At 47.1% G+C, this 15,188-nt stretch overlaps 2 protein-coding genes across 3 annotated transcripts in view; one reads left to right on the plus strand and one right to left on the minus strand.

The window, feature by feature from the left end:
- Positions 1 to 9,881, plus strand: part of Josd1 (Josephin domain containing 1) — a 16,982-nt gene extending 7,101 nt beyond the window's left edge. The window contains exons 2-4 of one of the 2 annotated variants that reach the window (XM_013348793.2): positions 5,967 to 6,095; positions 6,212 to 6,396; positions 7,591 to 7,657. In XM_013348793.2, coding sequence (XP_013204247.1) covers positions 5,967 to 6,095; positions 6,212 to 6,396; positions 7,591 to 7,601 — 325 coding nt within the window. In that variant the 3' untranslated portion in view covers positions 7,602 to 7,657. Of the gene's footprint in view, positions 1 to 5,966; positions 6,096 to 6,211; positions 6,407 to 7,590 lie in introns of both variants that reach the window. The other variant, XM_005354195.3, reaches the window with a different exon arrangement.
- Positions 9,882 to 11,322: 1,441 nt separating this feature from the next.
- Tomm22 (translocase of outer mitochondrial membrane 22) lies at positions 11,323 to 12,970 on the minus strand. Its single transcript, XM_005354194.1, has 4 exons — positions 12,828 to 12,970; positions 12,545 to 12,663; positions 12,080 to 12,197; positions 11,323 to 11,974 (listed from the first exon to the last, which is right to left on the minus strand). The coding sequence occupies exons 1-4, from the start codon at positions 12,942 to 12,944 to the stop codon at positions 11,900 to 11,902; spliced, it is 429 nt and encodes a 142-aa protein (XP_005354251.1). The 5' UTR covers positions 12,945 to 12,970; the 3' UTR covers positions 11,323 to 11,899.
- Positions 12,971 to 15,188: the final 2,218 nt, after the last annotated feature.

The raw sequence follows: 15,188 nt of genomic DNA on the forward strand, positions 1-15,188 counted from the left end.
CCCAAAACCAAAATCAGCACCAGAGCAGGCAGAGTCGTGACTTTGGAGGGACTGAGGACAGTAGTAGTAACCTGGGCTACGGCCCACCTGAGAGCATTTCAAATCTTACCCAATTCTGGCTGCAGTAACAAACACCAGATGCTTGCTATAAGCCCCAGGATTTCTGTAGAAATCAGCAAGGCAGTTCTGGGCAGCAGGCACTGTACCCAAGAGGCTCTGGTGGTGTGCTGATGGACTATCGCGGGGAAGTAACCGTGGGCAGTTGAATGCTGTCTTGGACGCTAGGTCCTCGCTGCTAGGTCCTCGCTGTGCCACTTACCTGGCACCTGCCCGTGACTGTGAAAGTCACTGTAACCTTTGCACCTCAGCTTCCTTATTTACAGAAAGATTGTACAAGGATTAACTGATAAAGCCTATGAAGCAGCTAACCCAGTCAATTATCCTTAAAAGGAAAAGAAAGGACTTTTGGGAGGGTAGGGGGGAGAATTAGGGGTGCCCATCCCTGTAGAATGGAATGGAAATTGTTGTTAGCATTTCCTATATTGATCAGTTTGGATTTGTTTTTGAAAGGAGATCTCATGTAGCCCAGACTGGTCTGGAGCTTGTTATATATAGGAAAATGACTCTTCCGATCCTCAGCCCTCCACTTCCCAAGTGCAAGTGCCAGCTAGATAACAGTCATCTGTCATTGCTCCCTATGTTGATCAGTTTGGACATGTTTATTAGATGCCAATGCTAGGCTGAGACATAGCATTAAAAGAGTTCCAGGGACTCACTGTTTGAATGCATGCCAAATGAATTCTTCAATAAATTAGTATTGATGATGTTTGGATAAATTTGGATTATGTGTGGTCCTCTGTGTCTCCCTCCATTTTCAGAGTCAGGAAGGATTCTGTAGAAGAGAGGATGTAAGGTTGAGTCTGAAGAAGCTGTGGGATTTGGCCTGTAGTCAGAAATAGGATAAACCACTAAAGGCCACATAGCTCTGATGCCTGAAGTATACCAAGCTCCCCGGAGAGGACAGCAGCGGATTGAGTAGAGTGGGACCCGGAGTTGGCTAGGCAGGCACTAGGCTGGAGAAGAGGGTGAAGTGAGGCCTTGGTGAGTGTGGGAGAAAGATCTGTGCTGACCTGTTGTGGGGAGCTTGCGGGCTAGCAGAAGAGTCTGGGAGCTTTCAAAAGCTCAGTGTGAGACTAGGGGCCTCCGGTTAGGAAATGTGGGAACAGCAGGAGAGGGTCTGAATCTTAAGATTTTTAAAGAGATGAGAGCAGGACAAGAGATCTTGGGACAGCAGTCTTGAAAAGCAGACTTCAGAACGATGTCTGTGTAGCCATTGGTGTTGAGGGCTGAAGCACGGTGTGTAACCTTCTCTATGCTAGGGACTCATTCCTGCTTTACTTGCTGGCTCATCCTGTGTTATTGTATTTTTTTTTTTTTTTTGTTTTTTCGAGACAAGGTTTCTCTGTGGTTTTGGAGCCTGTCCTGGAACTAGCTCTTGTAGACCAGGCTGGTCTCAAACTCACAAAGGTCCGCCTGCTTCTGCCTCCCAAGTGCTGGGATTAAAGGCGTGCGCCACCACCGCCCGGCCTGTGTTACTGTATTGAAATATTAGCTGCCTCTCAGAGTCTCCAAAGTGAGCATGGAATTGGGAGACTGGGGAGAGCACTGCCCTGGGAGTGAGCATGCAGGGAGGTAGCCTGTAAGAGGTTGAAGTCTTAGCCTTATTTCGAGTGATGTCATCTTCCTTGTATTGGTCAGAGACTCTCCAAGAAAGATTGAAGCCACACAATAGGTTCCTGAAGAGTGGGAAGAGGGAAAGGATCTGCTACCTCCCACATATGGTCTCCTCTCCACTTCTCCATTGCCAGGAGAGGGAACCTGGGTCCTAGTGCTCCATGTTTCAGCCTGGGGACTCAGGACTCAAGAGATCTTTGGCTCAGCAACCTGATACCACCTCCCCTCCCACCCTGACTCTTGGGTCTCCACTGTAAGCCACATAACTGGATTCTCATGAACGCAGGTTTGAGCTTAGTTCTTCTGCCAGCTGTTAGTGTTCATGGACAAGTCAGTTAAATCACCTGACTTCATGTGGTGGAGTGGCACAAGCCTAGCATTCCCAGCACAGAGGAGTTGGAGGCAGGAAGGAGGATCAGGAGTTTGAAGTTATCCTCAGCTACATAGGGACTTCGAAGCTATCCTAGGCTACATGAGACCTTCTTTGGGGGGTAGTTGGAGGGTTCAAAACAGGGTTTCTCTGTGTAACAGTCCTGGTTGTTCTGGAACCGGCTGTGTAAAGCAGGCTGGCCTTGAACTCAGAGATCCACCTGCCTCTGCCTCCTGAGTGCTAGGATTAAAGTTGTGCACCACCACCCATTGAAACCTTTTTATAAGAAAAGAAAAAAGTTCTTTAAAAATTTACCTAACTTTAGAATTAAAAAATGTTTATTTTTATTATTTAAAAATTGTCAGAAAAGAAATTAAATGTCGGGCAGTGGTGGCTCATGCCTTTAATCCCAGCACTCAGGAGGCAGAGGCAGGCATATCTCTGTGAGTTCGAGGCCAGCCTTGTCGACAAGAGCTAGTTCCAGGACAGGCTCTAAAGCTACAGAGAAACCCTGTCTCAAACAAACAAATAAAAAAAGAAAAAAAAAGAAATGAAAAGGGCACATTAAAAGAGGGGAAAAAAGGACCACCCACAGCCATGGCCCTCATTGGGACTGCTTTCTGCTGCCTAGACACCCAAGGTCTGAGTGCCTATGGGAAGGAGCTCTTTGACAAAGCCAACAAACACCACTCTTTGCACAGCCTGGTCCTGCTAGAATTACCCTATTGCAGAAAACCCCTCTGGGGCTAGCTTCTGAAACTACTTTACTTTGCATCAGCTCTTACTGTCAGGCTCTGAGTGGAAACAGTAGCATCCAGGTTGTGGGTCCTGTTGGAGGGAGCCTGCTAATTTTAGGCTGACTTGCCTTGGCTTTTTGAGGCCTATTGTTTAAGTACCCAGTCTGAGTAATTGGGGTTGGGGCTTGAAGCAGAAAAGGTATTAAAAGAAAATGGCACATAAAACATCATTGTAGGTATGTGTGTGTGTGCCCATGAGTGCAGGAACCTGCAGGACCGAGAGGCATCAGATCCCTGGGAGCTGGAGGTTGATGTCTGTGAGCTGCTTAATGTGGATCCTAGGAACCACTCAGGTCCTCCAAGAGAGCAAACCTTTCTAGCCGAAGAGCCATCTTTTCAGCCTCGGACCTCAGGATTATTTACCTAAATAGGATGAATTCATACCTCCCAGTGTGGGAATTAAATGAGGCATTTACTAAAACAGTAGTCCTAGCATTGAGCAAGTGATGGTCATCAGAGGAAATGGCATTTGGTTACAGCGTGTGGAACTGGTGCCTTTGGTCTGGAGATATCAAGTGAGCCCTTTTCCCTTTAATTTTCATTATTTTTTTAATGCATAGGGTAGGGATATTAGTTTTCTCCAGTGGTTGTCACTGGGAATATCAGCCATGGGTAGGCCCCATGCCCAGGAGCAGTTGGTCAATACAAAACAGACTATATTTATATTTTGTCTAATTGATTTTTTTTCTATTTCTTCAGTTTGTTTTGATTTTCTTTTTTTTTTTTAACCAACAACTTTATTTCATGCACATTGGTATGACAATGTCAGATTCTCTTGAACTGGAGCTACAGACAGCTGTGAGCTACCATGTGGGTGCTGGGAATTGAACCCGGGTCCTCTGGAGGAGCAGTCAGTGCTCTTAACCACTGAGCTATCTCACCAGCCCCTTGATTTTCTTTTTTTAAGAGAAAAATCATGAATTTTGTGGCTAGGGATGTAAGAAGGATCTGAGAGGGGTTGAGGGAAGAGAAAGAATATAATCAAAGGGCTGGAGAGATGGCTCAGAGGTTAAGAACATTGACTGCTCTTCCAGAGGTCCTGAGTTCAAGTCCCAGCAACCACATGGGGGTTCAGAACCATCTGTAATGAGGTCTTGTGCCCTCTTCTAGCCTGCAGGCAGAAATACAGGCAGAACAATGTGCACATAATAATAATAAAAAAAAATGGCAAATAAATTGTATGAAAAAAAACTAACATCAGCCAGGAAAAAAAAAATTTTATGTGTAGGCTGTTTTACGTACATCGATGTCTATGTACCATATTTGTGCCTGGTGCCAGCAGAGGCCAAAAGGCATTGGGTCACCAGGTACTGGAATTATAGGTGGTTATGAGCCATCATATAGTAGCCAGTGCCCTTAACCACCAAGCCAACTCTCCAGCCGTAAATCCCTGTGATGCCCAGTATGGTGGCACACATCTTTAATCCCAGCACTTGGGAGGCAGAGGCAGACAGATTTCTGTGAATTACCGACTGCAAGGGCTTGTCTACAATAACAACAACAACAACAACAAGAAGATATGTTGGCCTTCCAGTCAAAATGGCCTTCCCCATCTCCTGGTTTGTCAAGCCAGGCGGTGGTGGGGCACGCCTTTAGTCCTAGCACCTGGGAGGCAGAGGCAGGCAGGTCTCTGTGAGTTCAAGGCCAACCTGGTCCACAAGAGCTAGTTCCAGGACAGGCTCTAAAGCTACAGAGAAACCCGTGTCGAAAAAAAAAAGCAACAACAACAAAAAGACTGTGAAAATAAAATGATAGGATTGGAAATGCCTTCAGTACAGGCCTCAGTAGGAAAATGGAATTGCTGAAAGGAGCAATAAAAAAGAAAGGGCTTGAAATAGGTGGGGTGATGCATACCTGTAATGGTAGCACTTTGGAGCTGAGGCAGGAGTATCCTCACCTCAGGGCCAGCCTGAGCTAGTATGGAGACTTTAGTTGAAAGCTGGGTAGGCCACCAGAACTACAATTGAGTTTGTTTGGTTTAAGGTTTGTTTTTTTTTTGTTTGTTTCCAAGACAGGACTTCTCTGTGTAGCCCTGGCTGTCCTGGAACTCACTCTATAAATCAGGCTGGCCTCGAACCCAGAGATCACCTGCCACTGCCTGTAAATTTATTTTGTTTGTCTGAGTTGATTTTGTGCTTTTTTTTTTTCAGGATAAACACGGGCACACATGCATGGACACACATGCAGGCATACTGTCTGGAATGGGCTCTATATTCTAGTTTAATATAGCCCTCATTAGAGTTTATTACCGTTCACTTGGCTCCTGTTCATACATTTATGCTGCCTGTCTCAACTAAATAGAGTATTTAAATTGCAAAAGGCGGGAGCAACAATCACTGCCTGCCATTTAAATATCACCTATCTTTTACTAGTTTTTTATTTTATTTTATAGTGAAGGTCTCACTATGTAGTTTCAACTGGCCTACAACTCACTAAGTAGATGAGGCTGGACTTGAACTCACAGAGACCTTCCTGCTTCTGCCTCCTTAGTGTCAGAATTAAAGGTGTGTCGCCACCACTGGCACCACCACTACCACGCCCAGCTTTGTCAGTGTTTTTTTGTTGTTGTTGTTTGTTTGTATTTTTAAGGTTTGTATGAAACAGAAATAACATCAGTAGGAAGGCTATGCTGACAGAAATTTGTAAAGGAGACCAGCATCTCTGTGCATCAGTTCTTTTTTGTTTTTCAAAGCAGGGTTTCTATATGTAACAGTCCTGATTGTCCTAACTAGCGCTTGTAGACCAGGCTGGCCTCGAACTCAGAGATCTGCCTGCCTCTGCCTCCCGAATGCTGGGATTAAAGGGGTGCGCCACCACTGCTTGGTTTGTGGATCATTTCTTGTGGTCATTCCCTCACTGTAACCCTCCTCTCAAAAGGCCAGACAGGTCTCAACCTTCCTGGATGTTTTTGCAAGGGGGAGGCAATCTCCAGGCTAGCTTGTTTGTGAGATTATTCTGCCAAGAGAACCAGCTTCCAGGGCAATGCTGCAAAATGCTTTTCAGGGGGTCCTAGGCTGGGGAGGCTGGCAGACCAGCAAGCCTAAGCTTTTCCTTTACATTTGTAGGTTGTCTCCAAACACTATGGTGACGCCCCACAAGAAGAGCATGCTGGGAAATGGGAATTATGATGTGAATGTCATCATGGCAGCACTTCAAACCAAAGGCTATGAAGCTGTTTGGTGGGACAAGCGCAGGTAGAAAACCAAACTTGATTTGGCGACAAGGGCCAGCCATGGCACCAACCCCAGGTGAATGGGGGCAACCATGGAGAGTGGCTGCCGCAGAGTCTGACACCTTTTCTTTTCTGCAGGGACGTGGGTGTCATTGCTCTCGCTAACGTCATGGGATTCATCATGAACCTACCCTCCAGCCTGTGCTGGGGTCCCCTCAAGTTGCCTCTTAAAAGGCAGCACTGGATCTGCGTTCGTGAGGTGGGAGGGGCCTACTACAACCTTGACTCCAAACTCAAGACTCCGGAGTGGATTGGAGGCGAGAGTGAGCTCAGGTGACCCCTAACAGCTGGGCTGCGGAGCGTTTAGTTTGGCGTGCTGGGGAGTCAAGTTCATCTGATTACCTGACAAAGGAAATGAAACTCCTGTGTCCTTGGATCCTTGCCCTGCCTTCTTGGAATCAGGGTCTTTAAGACTCAGAACTCCATCCATCCTGTGATCCTAGCTTTCTGATCTGGTGGGGCTGACGCTGTCACCTTCCATTTAGATAACTGCCAGTTATCTATCAGACAGGGTTAAATTTCTCTGTTGACTTATTTATTTTTTGAGACAGAGTATCTCCATGTAGTCCCAGTTGTCCTGGAACTCCTTATGCAGACTAGACTGGTCTTGAACTTAGAGATCTGCCTTCTGCCTGCCCTTGCCTCTTGAGTGTAAAGACATTTGCCGCCACCACGCCCAGCCCCGTAACTGAAGTTTTTTTCCTTTTATTATTATATGTGTGTAGGTGTGTGTGCTCCTGGGTATGTGTGAAAGCCAGAGGACAATTTTTAGGGGGTTGGTCTTCTTCCACTGGGGTTCCTGGATTCTCCTTCAGGCTGTCAGTCAGCCCTGCTTGGCAAGCGTTTTATCTTGAGCTGGCCCAGGTTTTATGCTTTTTTTTGGCACTTAGTAACCATTAGAATATGCAGTGTTCTAGAACTCACACCAGCACACTAATGGTAGTAATCTCTGAGAATGAGCAGAAATTGTATATCTGTGTGAGGGTGCTGGATCTTGGTGTTACAGACAGTTGTGAGCTGCCATATGGGTGTTGGGAATTGAACCTGGGTCCTCTAGAAGAGCAGTCAGTGCTCTTAACCACTGAGTCATCTCTCCAGCCCCGAGACTGGAGTTCTAACAGAAATGGAGAAGTAACCAAACATGGAACCTTTAAGTCACCCTTGGAGTTTTAAGATTGCCACAGGGATAGCCTAGGTGGTGGTGGTGGTGGTGGTGCACACCTTTAATCCTAGCACTCAGGAGGCAGAGGGCAGGTGGACCTGAGTTTGAGGCCACTTGGTCTACAAAGCAAGTTCTAAGACAGCCAGAGCTATAGAGAGAAACCTTGCCACAAACAGAACTGATTGGTATGAGTGATAAATACGGAGGTCTCTATCCTAGTGAATGGGCGGCCCCAAGACTGCAATCTGCAACTCACTGGCATCTCGTTTCTTGTTGCCTATTTCCTCTTCCATAGGAAATTTCTAAAATACCATTTGCGAGGAAAAAACTGTGAACTCCTACTGGTGGTACCAGAAGAAGTGGAAGCCCATCAAAGCTGGCGAGCAGATGTGTGACAGTTATGCTGGACCTGCTCTTCGCCTCAACCTCCAGCCCTCTTTGATGTGCTGTGGCCTCTACAGTGGGTCTGTCCAGCCACTTCCCTAAACATCTCATTGGGTTTTCCCCTCAAATTTGACAGTGCAGTAGGACAGGTGTGTGGACTGTCACAGCCACCAAGCACTGTCTGTGCCTGGGGAAGAAGGTAGGAGCTCTGAACATTTAGGGCAAGCCATTTAACACCTTTTCTATTTTAGAGAAGGGAGGTAAGAGGTGGGGGGCTTGCTTACTTCCCCCTTTCTATGAGGACTTGATACAAGTTCTGCTGGTAGTTGTCACTGATGCTCCAGGCTCACAGGGAACACACACTTCCTCTTTTTCTCTCCTGTGGCACCAGGGGGTCCAAGGACACAATACATGCAGAGCCCAGTGACTAGTTCAAAGGACCCAAGCATAAGCGTCTCAGGAAACTGTCAGGCCCCCAGCGGTGGCACTACATGCCATCTACAATCCATAATGCCACTTCTTACCCCATTTTAAATCCTAGCCAGCCTTGGAGTTTTATAATGAGAAGTTCTGATATTCCAAAGTGGGTAAATTGCACAGTATTCCAGCAAGACAATGGTGAAAAATGCCTAATGTGTGGCTGAAGCCACATTAGGACAGTCATGGGTAGCTTTTCACTCAAATTATGTCCCAACATTTCACTACATTGACATAGGAGGCTCTGGGGCAAAAGACAATAAAGAGGGACAGTACTCCTAGTTGGCTCATTTTAACAAAATCAGAAACACATCTGCCATTGACACCAAATTTCATAGGGACAGAGTTGGGTGAGGAAACCACCATGAAAATGAGCCTCGCAGTCTGAGAGTGAGAACTGGCAGGCACATCCTGGGCTCCAGAGTTGCAGGTTATATGCACAACACTAGAGGCTCTGAGTTTGGCATCTTCGTGTAGTTCCCATTACAAACTGAGGGTTGGCTCACCCCCACCTCAAGTAGTTCTAGACCATTTTTCTCCTGTAATTTTAGAAAATAAGTAATTACCATACCACACACTAGTGTGGTTGTGGTGGCCTTCAAGGCAGATGGGCAGGCAGGTGACCTGGCCAGTCCTTAGGGAGTCCTGGTCTCCGCAGGTCTGAGAGCTGTCCCACTGTCGATCCTGAGCAAGCTTACTGGGGTGAAGCGGGGGCTATCTCCCCACTGACTGGAGTGCATGTTTACACCAGCACTTCTCTGCACATGCATCTTCAATCCAACAAGGCCGTTTTTTATTCGAGTAGCAGAGGGCCCCAAGTGGCTACTGCAACTCAACCACGGTCATCTGTACCATTTTATACACCGGATCTGCTTGGCACCATGGGGAGCTCTGACCCTGCACAATGACATTCCAATCACTACCAGCCAGAAGTTACAGCCGACCTTGCTGATCGGCACAAGCAGGACCTTGGGTCCATTGGCACTGTCGGTGGTAGTAAGCCATTTCTTGGGAAGAGGAGACTCCTCCCTACAGATCTGCTTGGGCCTGTGCAAATAGCACTGGAAAGGAGTCCCATGCACGCGGAGTCCATGAGCCAGTGGAATGTACAAAGACGCTTAAGCATTTCAGGGCTGGTCTGTTCATATCCAATCTGGTGCTTAGGAACAGGGACCCATGTTGATGCCCAAGGGCAAAAAGCCCCATTCCTTTTAAGGAAGGGGAGCCTGACCCTGATGCCCAGCAAGGGGCAGCCCTAGGCTTTGTTCTTCTTGCTTTATTCCCTTTTTTTTGTTGGCCTTGTGCTGGGTTTGTTTACAAAGATGTATTTTGTTTAACCAAATATTAAAAATGAAAAACTGAACACATTTGTTGCCTAACTATGTAAAAACCTTTGGTATGATTCTGACATAAAGGGATTTGTTACCACTCTGAGATACCCTGTCAAATTTCCCACCTGAAAAGCCAAGACAAAGTATTTACTTAGTGGGATTTAGTTCAGAGGTGCCCAACCACCGTTGTCCTACCAGAGGGGACGCTGAAGCAACATCATGTGTTTGAGGTCAGTATGGAATCCAGCTAGCCATAGCCTGCCTCAAAAAAAAAAAGGGGGGGGGGCTGGGGAGATGATGGCTCGGAGGTTGAGGACACTTGCCTGTTCCTCCAGAAGACCAGGGTTCAATTCCCAGCACCCACATGGCAGTTTACAACTGTCTGTAACCCCAGTTCCAGGAGATCTGATATCTTCACATTTACTGTAATTTTTTTTTTTTTTTGGTTTTTCGAGACAGGGTTTCTCTGTGGTTTTGGAGCCTGTCCTGGAACTAGCTCTTGTAGACCAGGCTGGTCTTGAACTCACAGATATCCGCCTGCCTCTGCCTCCCAAGTGCTGGGATTAAAGGTGTGTGCCACCACTGCCCGGCTTTTACTGTAATTTTAAAATGAGACTTCTGTTGGAGTTTACCTTTTGACTGTCTATTAGTGTTTCTCTAATTATCAAGTGAAAAGCCAGACACAGCAGAGCTGTTGGCCTTGAGAGCACACAACAGTGGTCTAGGTAGAAGGCTGGCTTTGAATCCAGATCCTGTAGTGACAGGCCTTCTACAGGTTCCTTAACCCATCCTCCTCAATCATACAATGCCACTGGGAATTGATTACAAAATAGGATCAGAAAACCTGCACAATAAATTATCACACTGGGTGTGGTGTTGCACAAGTTTGATCCCAGCACTCGAGGCAGAGGCAGGCAGGCAATCCTGAGCCAACCTAGTCCATATAGACCATGTTTCAAGAGAAAAACAAAAAGACCAACATTGAGTGGGAAAACTTCAAGGTTCAAAGATAGGACAATAGTAGGATCCATTTACTAGAGGCTCACTTAAAAAAAAAAAAAAACAAAACAAAAAACAAAAAAAGGAAGCTGGTTGGTGGTGGCATGGGCCTTTAGGTCACTCCAAGAAGCAGAGGCAGGCGGATCTCTGTCTCTCTGTGAGTTCAGGCCAGCCTGGTCTACAGAATGAGTTCCAGGACAGCCAGGAAACTCTGTCTTGAAAAACAAAAGAAATCAGCCTTACCAGGTGTGTATGCCTATAATCCCTCAGCACTCAGGACTGAGATGAAGGCTAGCTTGGGTTATGGAGAGATTCTATCCCCAAGAAAACAGTTAGGTAACAAGCTCTATCTCCTCTCAAGACCAGAAGGCAATACATAAACAGTTTTTAAGTACTGTGTAGACTGCACACCCACAGAGCATGCCCTTCAACTTTCTGTAGGGGAGACTGAAGTGATTCAGGGCAACAATCAACACCATGTTCAGAAAGAAATGTTCCTTTTCCTCTCTGAAAACTTCACTAACTTAGATGTATGAAACAAGGTTGGAATAGAGGTGCTGGCTTAAGCAAGAAGAAATTTGGCAGGCAGTGTCCCTGTCTCTTTTTTGGGGGGAGGGACAGGGGAGGACTAGAGGAAGACAGAGTTTCTCTGTCAAACAGTCCTAGCTGTCCTGGAACTCATTTTGTAGACCAGGCTGGCCTCAAACTCACAGAGATCCACCTGCCTCTGCCTCCCAAGTGCTGGAATTAAAGGCATGTGCCACTACTGCCTGCTGTCCCTGGTGTTCTAAAATGGCCTCAGTTTAAAATACGTATCACAAACACAGCAATAACACTTTCAGTTGGAGTTTTTTTAATATTTAAATACAAAAAGTGAGCAATGACTTCTTTTTTACACAGCACGCAGGTCCAATTGTGCAGAGGGAGGAGCGCCTGCTCAGACCACAGTCCCCATCTGGCTAAAGTACTACAGCCAGCCTCCCTTCTCTCCACCATACAGGGATTCCCGTTGGCCATTTTGTAATGGCAGCTATAATGGATCTTGTCAGTTTCACACTGCTTACATGCCCCAAACATTCCCATTCTTCTAAAGAAAAGTGTCTTTAAGGGTCAGGGGTGCTTACTTCTTCCCCACAAGGGGCACGTGAGAACTTCAACAGGAGCAGTTTACTAAAGGGATAACGTGGAATAACCTTCCACATGGCTGTCCTCTAGCATCAGACCGGGAAATAAGTGAGAGCATGATGAAGGGCACAGGTGCAACTGGAGTCTCCATGAGAAACGGAGAGAGTGCCCACCAGATTAAATAGATTGATGCGCCAAAGTTAAAAAAAAATAAGTCCAAACAATCAGCAGTTCAAACACAACTCAATTTCAAAGTCCTCCCACCTGGACAAATTCTGAAGTAATAATCTAGATCTTTCCAGGAAGTGGAGGTAGAGCCCCTGGCATTCCTCCTGACAGCCCTGTGTTAGGCCCCAAAAGTATCTGGAAAAGAGAAAAGTGTGTTAAGACACTGTATAGTTTTAGTAGGTTAAACAATCCAGACCTCAGGCCTGCATCGCTGGCCCGGAGCCCAGAGCGTGTGCTCACCTGCCGCTGCTGCAGCTGCTGCTGTTGCTCCATTTGCAACTTTTCTGTCTCAAAGACAACAGGAAGAACCAGGATCATAAAGGAGGTGGTCCCAATCCACAAAGCTGCCCTGGAAAATCTGCAGAGGGAGGTGTGTGTGGTGACGTACCTCCCCCGATGTTTCTCAAAGTGTCCCTACCCATTCCCTCCACCGAACTCCTAGCAGAGTGAAGAGGGGCAGTGGTTACCTAGTGATTACTGTAACGTTCTTATAAGTCTCGCATATAGAACCCTTAGTTAACATGAAAAAATTCCCACAACGGTCCTGCCAGATAAGAACTCCACTCTGAAGGCGAACCACACTCGGAGTGTTGCAATGAATCCAAGGTCACTCAAGCTCCCGCCTGTGGCTTCCGAGGCCCGGTGTCCTCTCACGGCACCAGTCCCTCCATGAACACTCTCGGTGTCTCTACATTCGTTCCTTACCTGTACATCTTCTGAGCCACGAAGAGCGAGAGATCAAAGGTGGCTCCGGCGGCGGACCGGACCCTCTCCGGAAACATCTCCGTCAGACCCCAAAGTCTCTCCGACAGGGTCTCATCTAGCTGTGGTGGAGGAGGTGAGGGTCGTTGGCGAAGCGGCAACAGCACCGGAGTCGCCGAGCCCTGGGCCTGGCCCTTCCCTGCCGCGCGGATCAGCCGCCCTCCCGGCTCGCGGTGCCCACGCTCTGACGGCCCGCTCCCGCCCCGCTCCCCGCAGACCCGGGCACCTCGTCGTCGTCGTCTTCTTCCAGCTCCTCCTCGGCCTTCTCCGCCTCGGCTTTCGGGAGCAATTCGTCTGGGGACAGAGGCTCCCCGGCGCCAGCAGCAGCGACGGCGGCGGCCATGGCTGTAGGACACCGGAAGCGGAAGGGAGCCGGCGAGACGGCTCGCCGCTGGACAGAGCGTCTTCCGGAAGCGAGCCGGGCTAGCTAGGGAGAGAGAGCGGCAGGAAGAACTCCGTCCTGCCCCCTGGGAGTCGCCCGCCTCTTGGCTCTGGGGATACAAAAACTCCCAGCATATTGAAGGAGAGAGGCTGTTCTGTGCAGTTGGGGCTGGGCTGGGCTGGGCTCCGATACCTGCATATTTAAAAGAAAAAAAAATGTGTGTGTGTGTGTATATATATATCCATTTAGAGACAGGATTTCTATGTACTGCCCTGACTGTTCTGGAACTCGCTTTGTAGCAGAAATCTACCTCTACCTCCCAAGGGATTAAAGGTGTGCACCGTTCCACCCGGTTCTACTTGTTTATTGAGACAAGGTCTTGCCTAGGCTAAGCTAACCTCAGATTTTTCTTGCCTCAGTCTCCCAAGTGTAGGGATTACATGTGTTTGTCGTTCAGCCATCAATAATGAATGCTTTAAAATTTTTATTTTATATTATGTGTATGTGCACGAGTATAGGTACCCTTGGAGGTCAGAAACCTTTGATCCCTGGAGCTGGAGTTACAGTCATGAGCCACTCGACATGGATGCTGGGTACTGAACTTGAGTCCTTTGGAAGAGCAGTAAGTGATCTTAAATGCTAAGTCATCTCTCCAGCCCCAACAACACATAATTGAAGAAACTAAATTTTATTTTTTTAAAAATTGCTTTCATTTTGTGTTGGTGCATGTATGCATGTGGTGCTTATGGAGGTCAGAGGACCACTTAGAGGGGCTGATTATATCTGTAGCAGGGCCCCAGACCTTAGTATGCTCCAGCTTAGAGCATAACTGACTCCCTGATGGAAGTGCTATTCAGGCTGTAAAGTCAGCACACAGACAGCACCACGAGGGGAAAACGAAACAAAGGCCTAATCTGTCAAAGACAACAGTTCTGGGAAAGTCTCTAAAGGTGCAGACCTTGCTTTTTGGCTTCTGGAGTTCTGCTTCTGGCTAACTGTTCTTGTTAACTGAAACATGTCAACCCAGGACACGGTTTTTGTTCTTAAAAGCTCAGTGATACCACTGGGATCCTGAACATCCAATGTAGTCACTGGCTGGCTAATAAAGACTTCCTATTGGCTTAAATCCCTGTCTGAGCCATCTGGTGAATTTCCCACAACACTCTTTTTCAACCATGTGGGTCCTGGGCATCAAATCCAGGCTTAGCAGCAGGCATCTTCACATTACTCCTACTGCTATTATTAATTAATTATTTTGAGACTAGGTTCATGTAGCCCTGGCTGTCCTGGAACTATGTAGGCCTCTAAATCATAGAAATCCACCTGCTTCTCCCTCCAAAGTGCTTAGACCAAACATATGCAACATCATATCTAACTCATATATGAATTTAAAAAAAAAGTATGTTGTGGTTTGCAAGAAATGGCCCCCAAAGGGGAGTGGCACTATTAGGAAGCATGGCCTTGTTGGAGGCAGTGTGTCACTGTGAGGGCGGGCTTTGAGGTCTCTTTTGCTCAAGCGTCTCTCAGTGTGACAGTCGGTTGACTTTCTGTTGTCTCTGAGTCAAGATGCAGCACTCTCAGCTCCAGCACCATGTCTGCCTGCACACCGCCATGCTCCCCATCATGATGATAACTGGACCTCTGAAACTGTAAGCGAGCCACCCTCAAGTAAATGTTTTCTTTATAAGAGTTGTGATCATGGCGTCTCTGCACAGCAATAAAAAAACCTAAGACATATGTTTAATAATAAAGGTTTTTTTGCGAAACAAGGTTTCTCTGTGTAGCCCTGACTTTCCTGGAACTCACTTTGTAGACAAGGCTGGCTTCCAACTCACAGAGATCCTCCTGCCTCTGCTTCCCTAGTGCTGGGATTAAAGGGGCGTGTCACCCACATCCAGCATTTTTTTTTGGTTTTTTTTTGTTTTTTTTTTTTTGGTTTTTCGAGACAGGGTTTCTCTGTGGTTTTGGAGCCTGTCCTGGAACTTCACTTTGTAGACAAGGCTGGCTTCCAACTCACAGAGATCCTCCTGCCTCTGCTTCCCTAGTGCTGGGATTAAAGGGGCGTGTCACCCACATCCAGCATTTTTTTTTGGTTTTTTTTTGTTTTTTTTTTTTGGTTTTTCGAGACAGGGTTTCTCTGTGGCTTTGGAGCCTGTCCTGGAATTAGCTCTGAGGACCAGGCCAGTCTCGACCTCAGAGATCTGC

This window comes from Microtus ochrogaster, chromosome 15 (assembly GCF_000317375.1).
Source record: "Microtus ochrogaster isolate Prairie Vole_2 chromosome 15, MicOch1.0, whole genome shotgun sequence".
Taxonomy (NCBI): Eukaryota; Metazoa; Chordata; class Mammalia; order Rodentia; family Cricetidae; genus Microtus; species Microtus ochrogaster.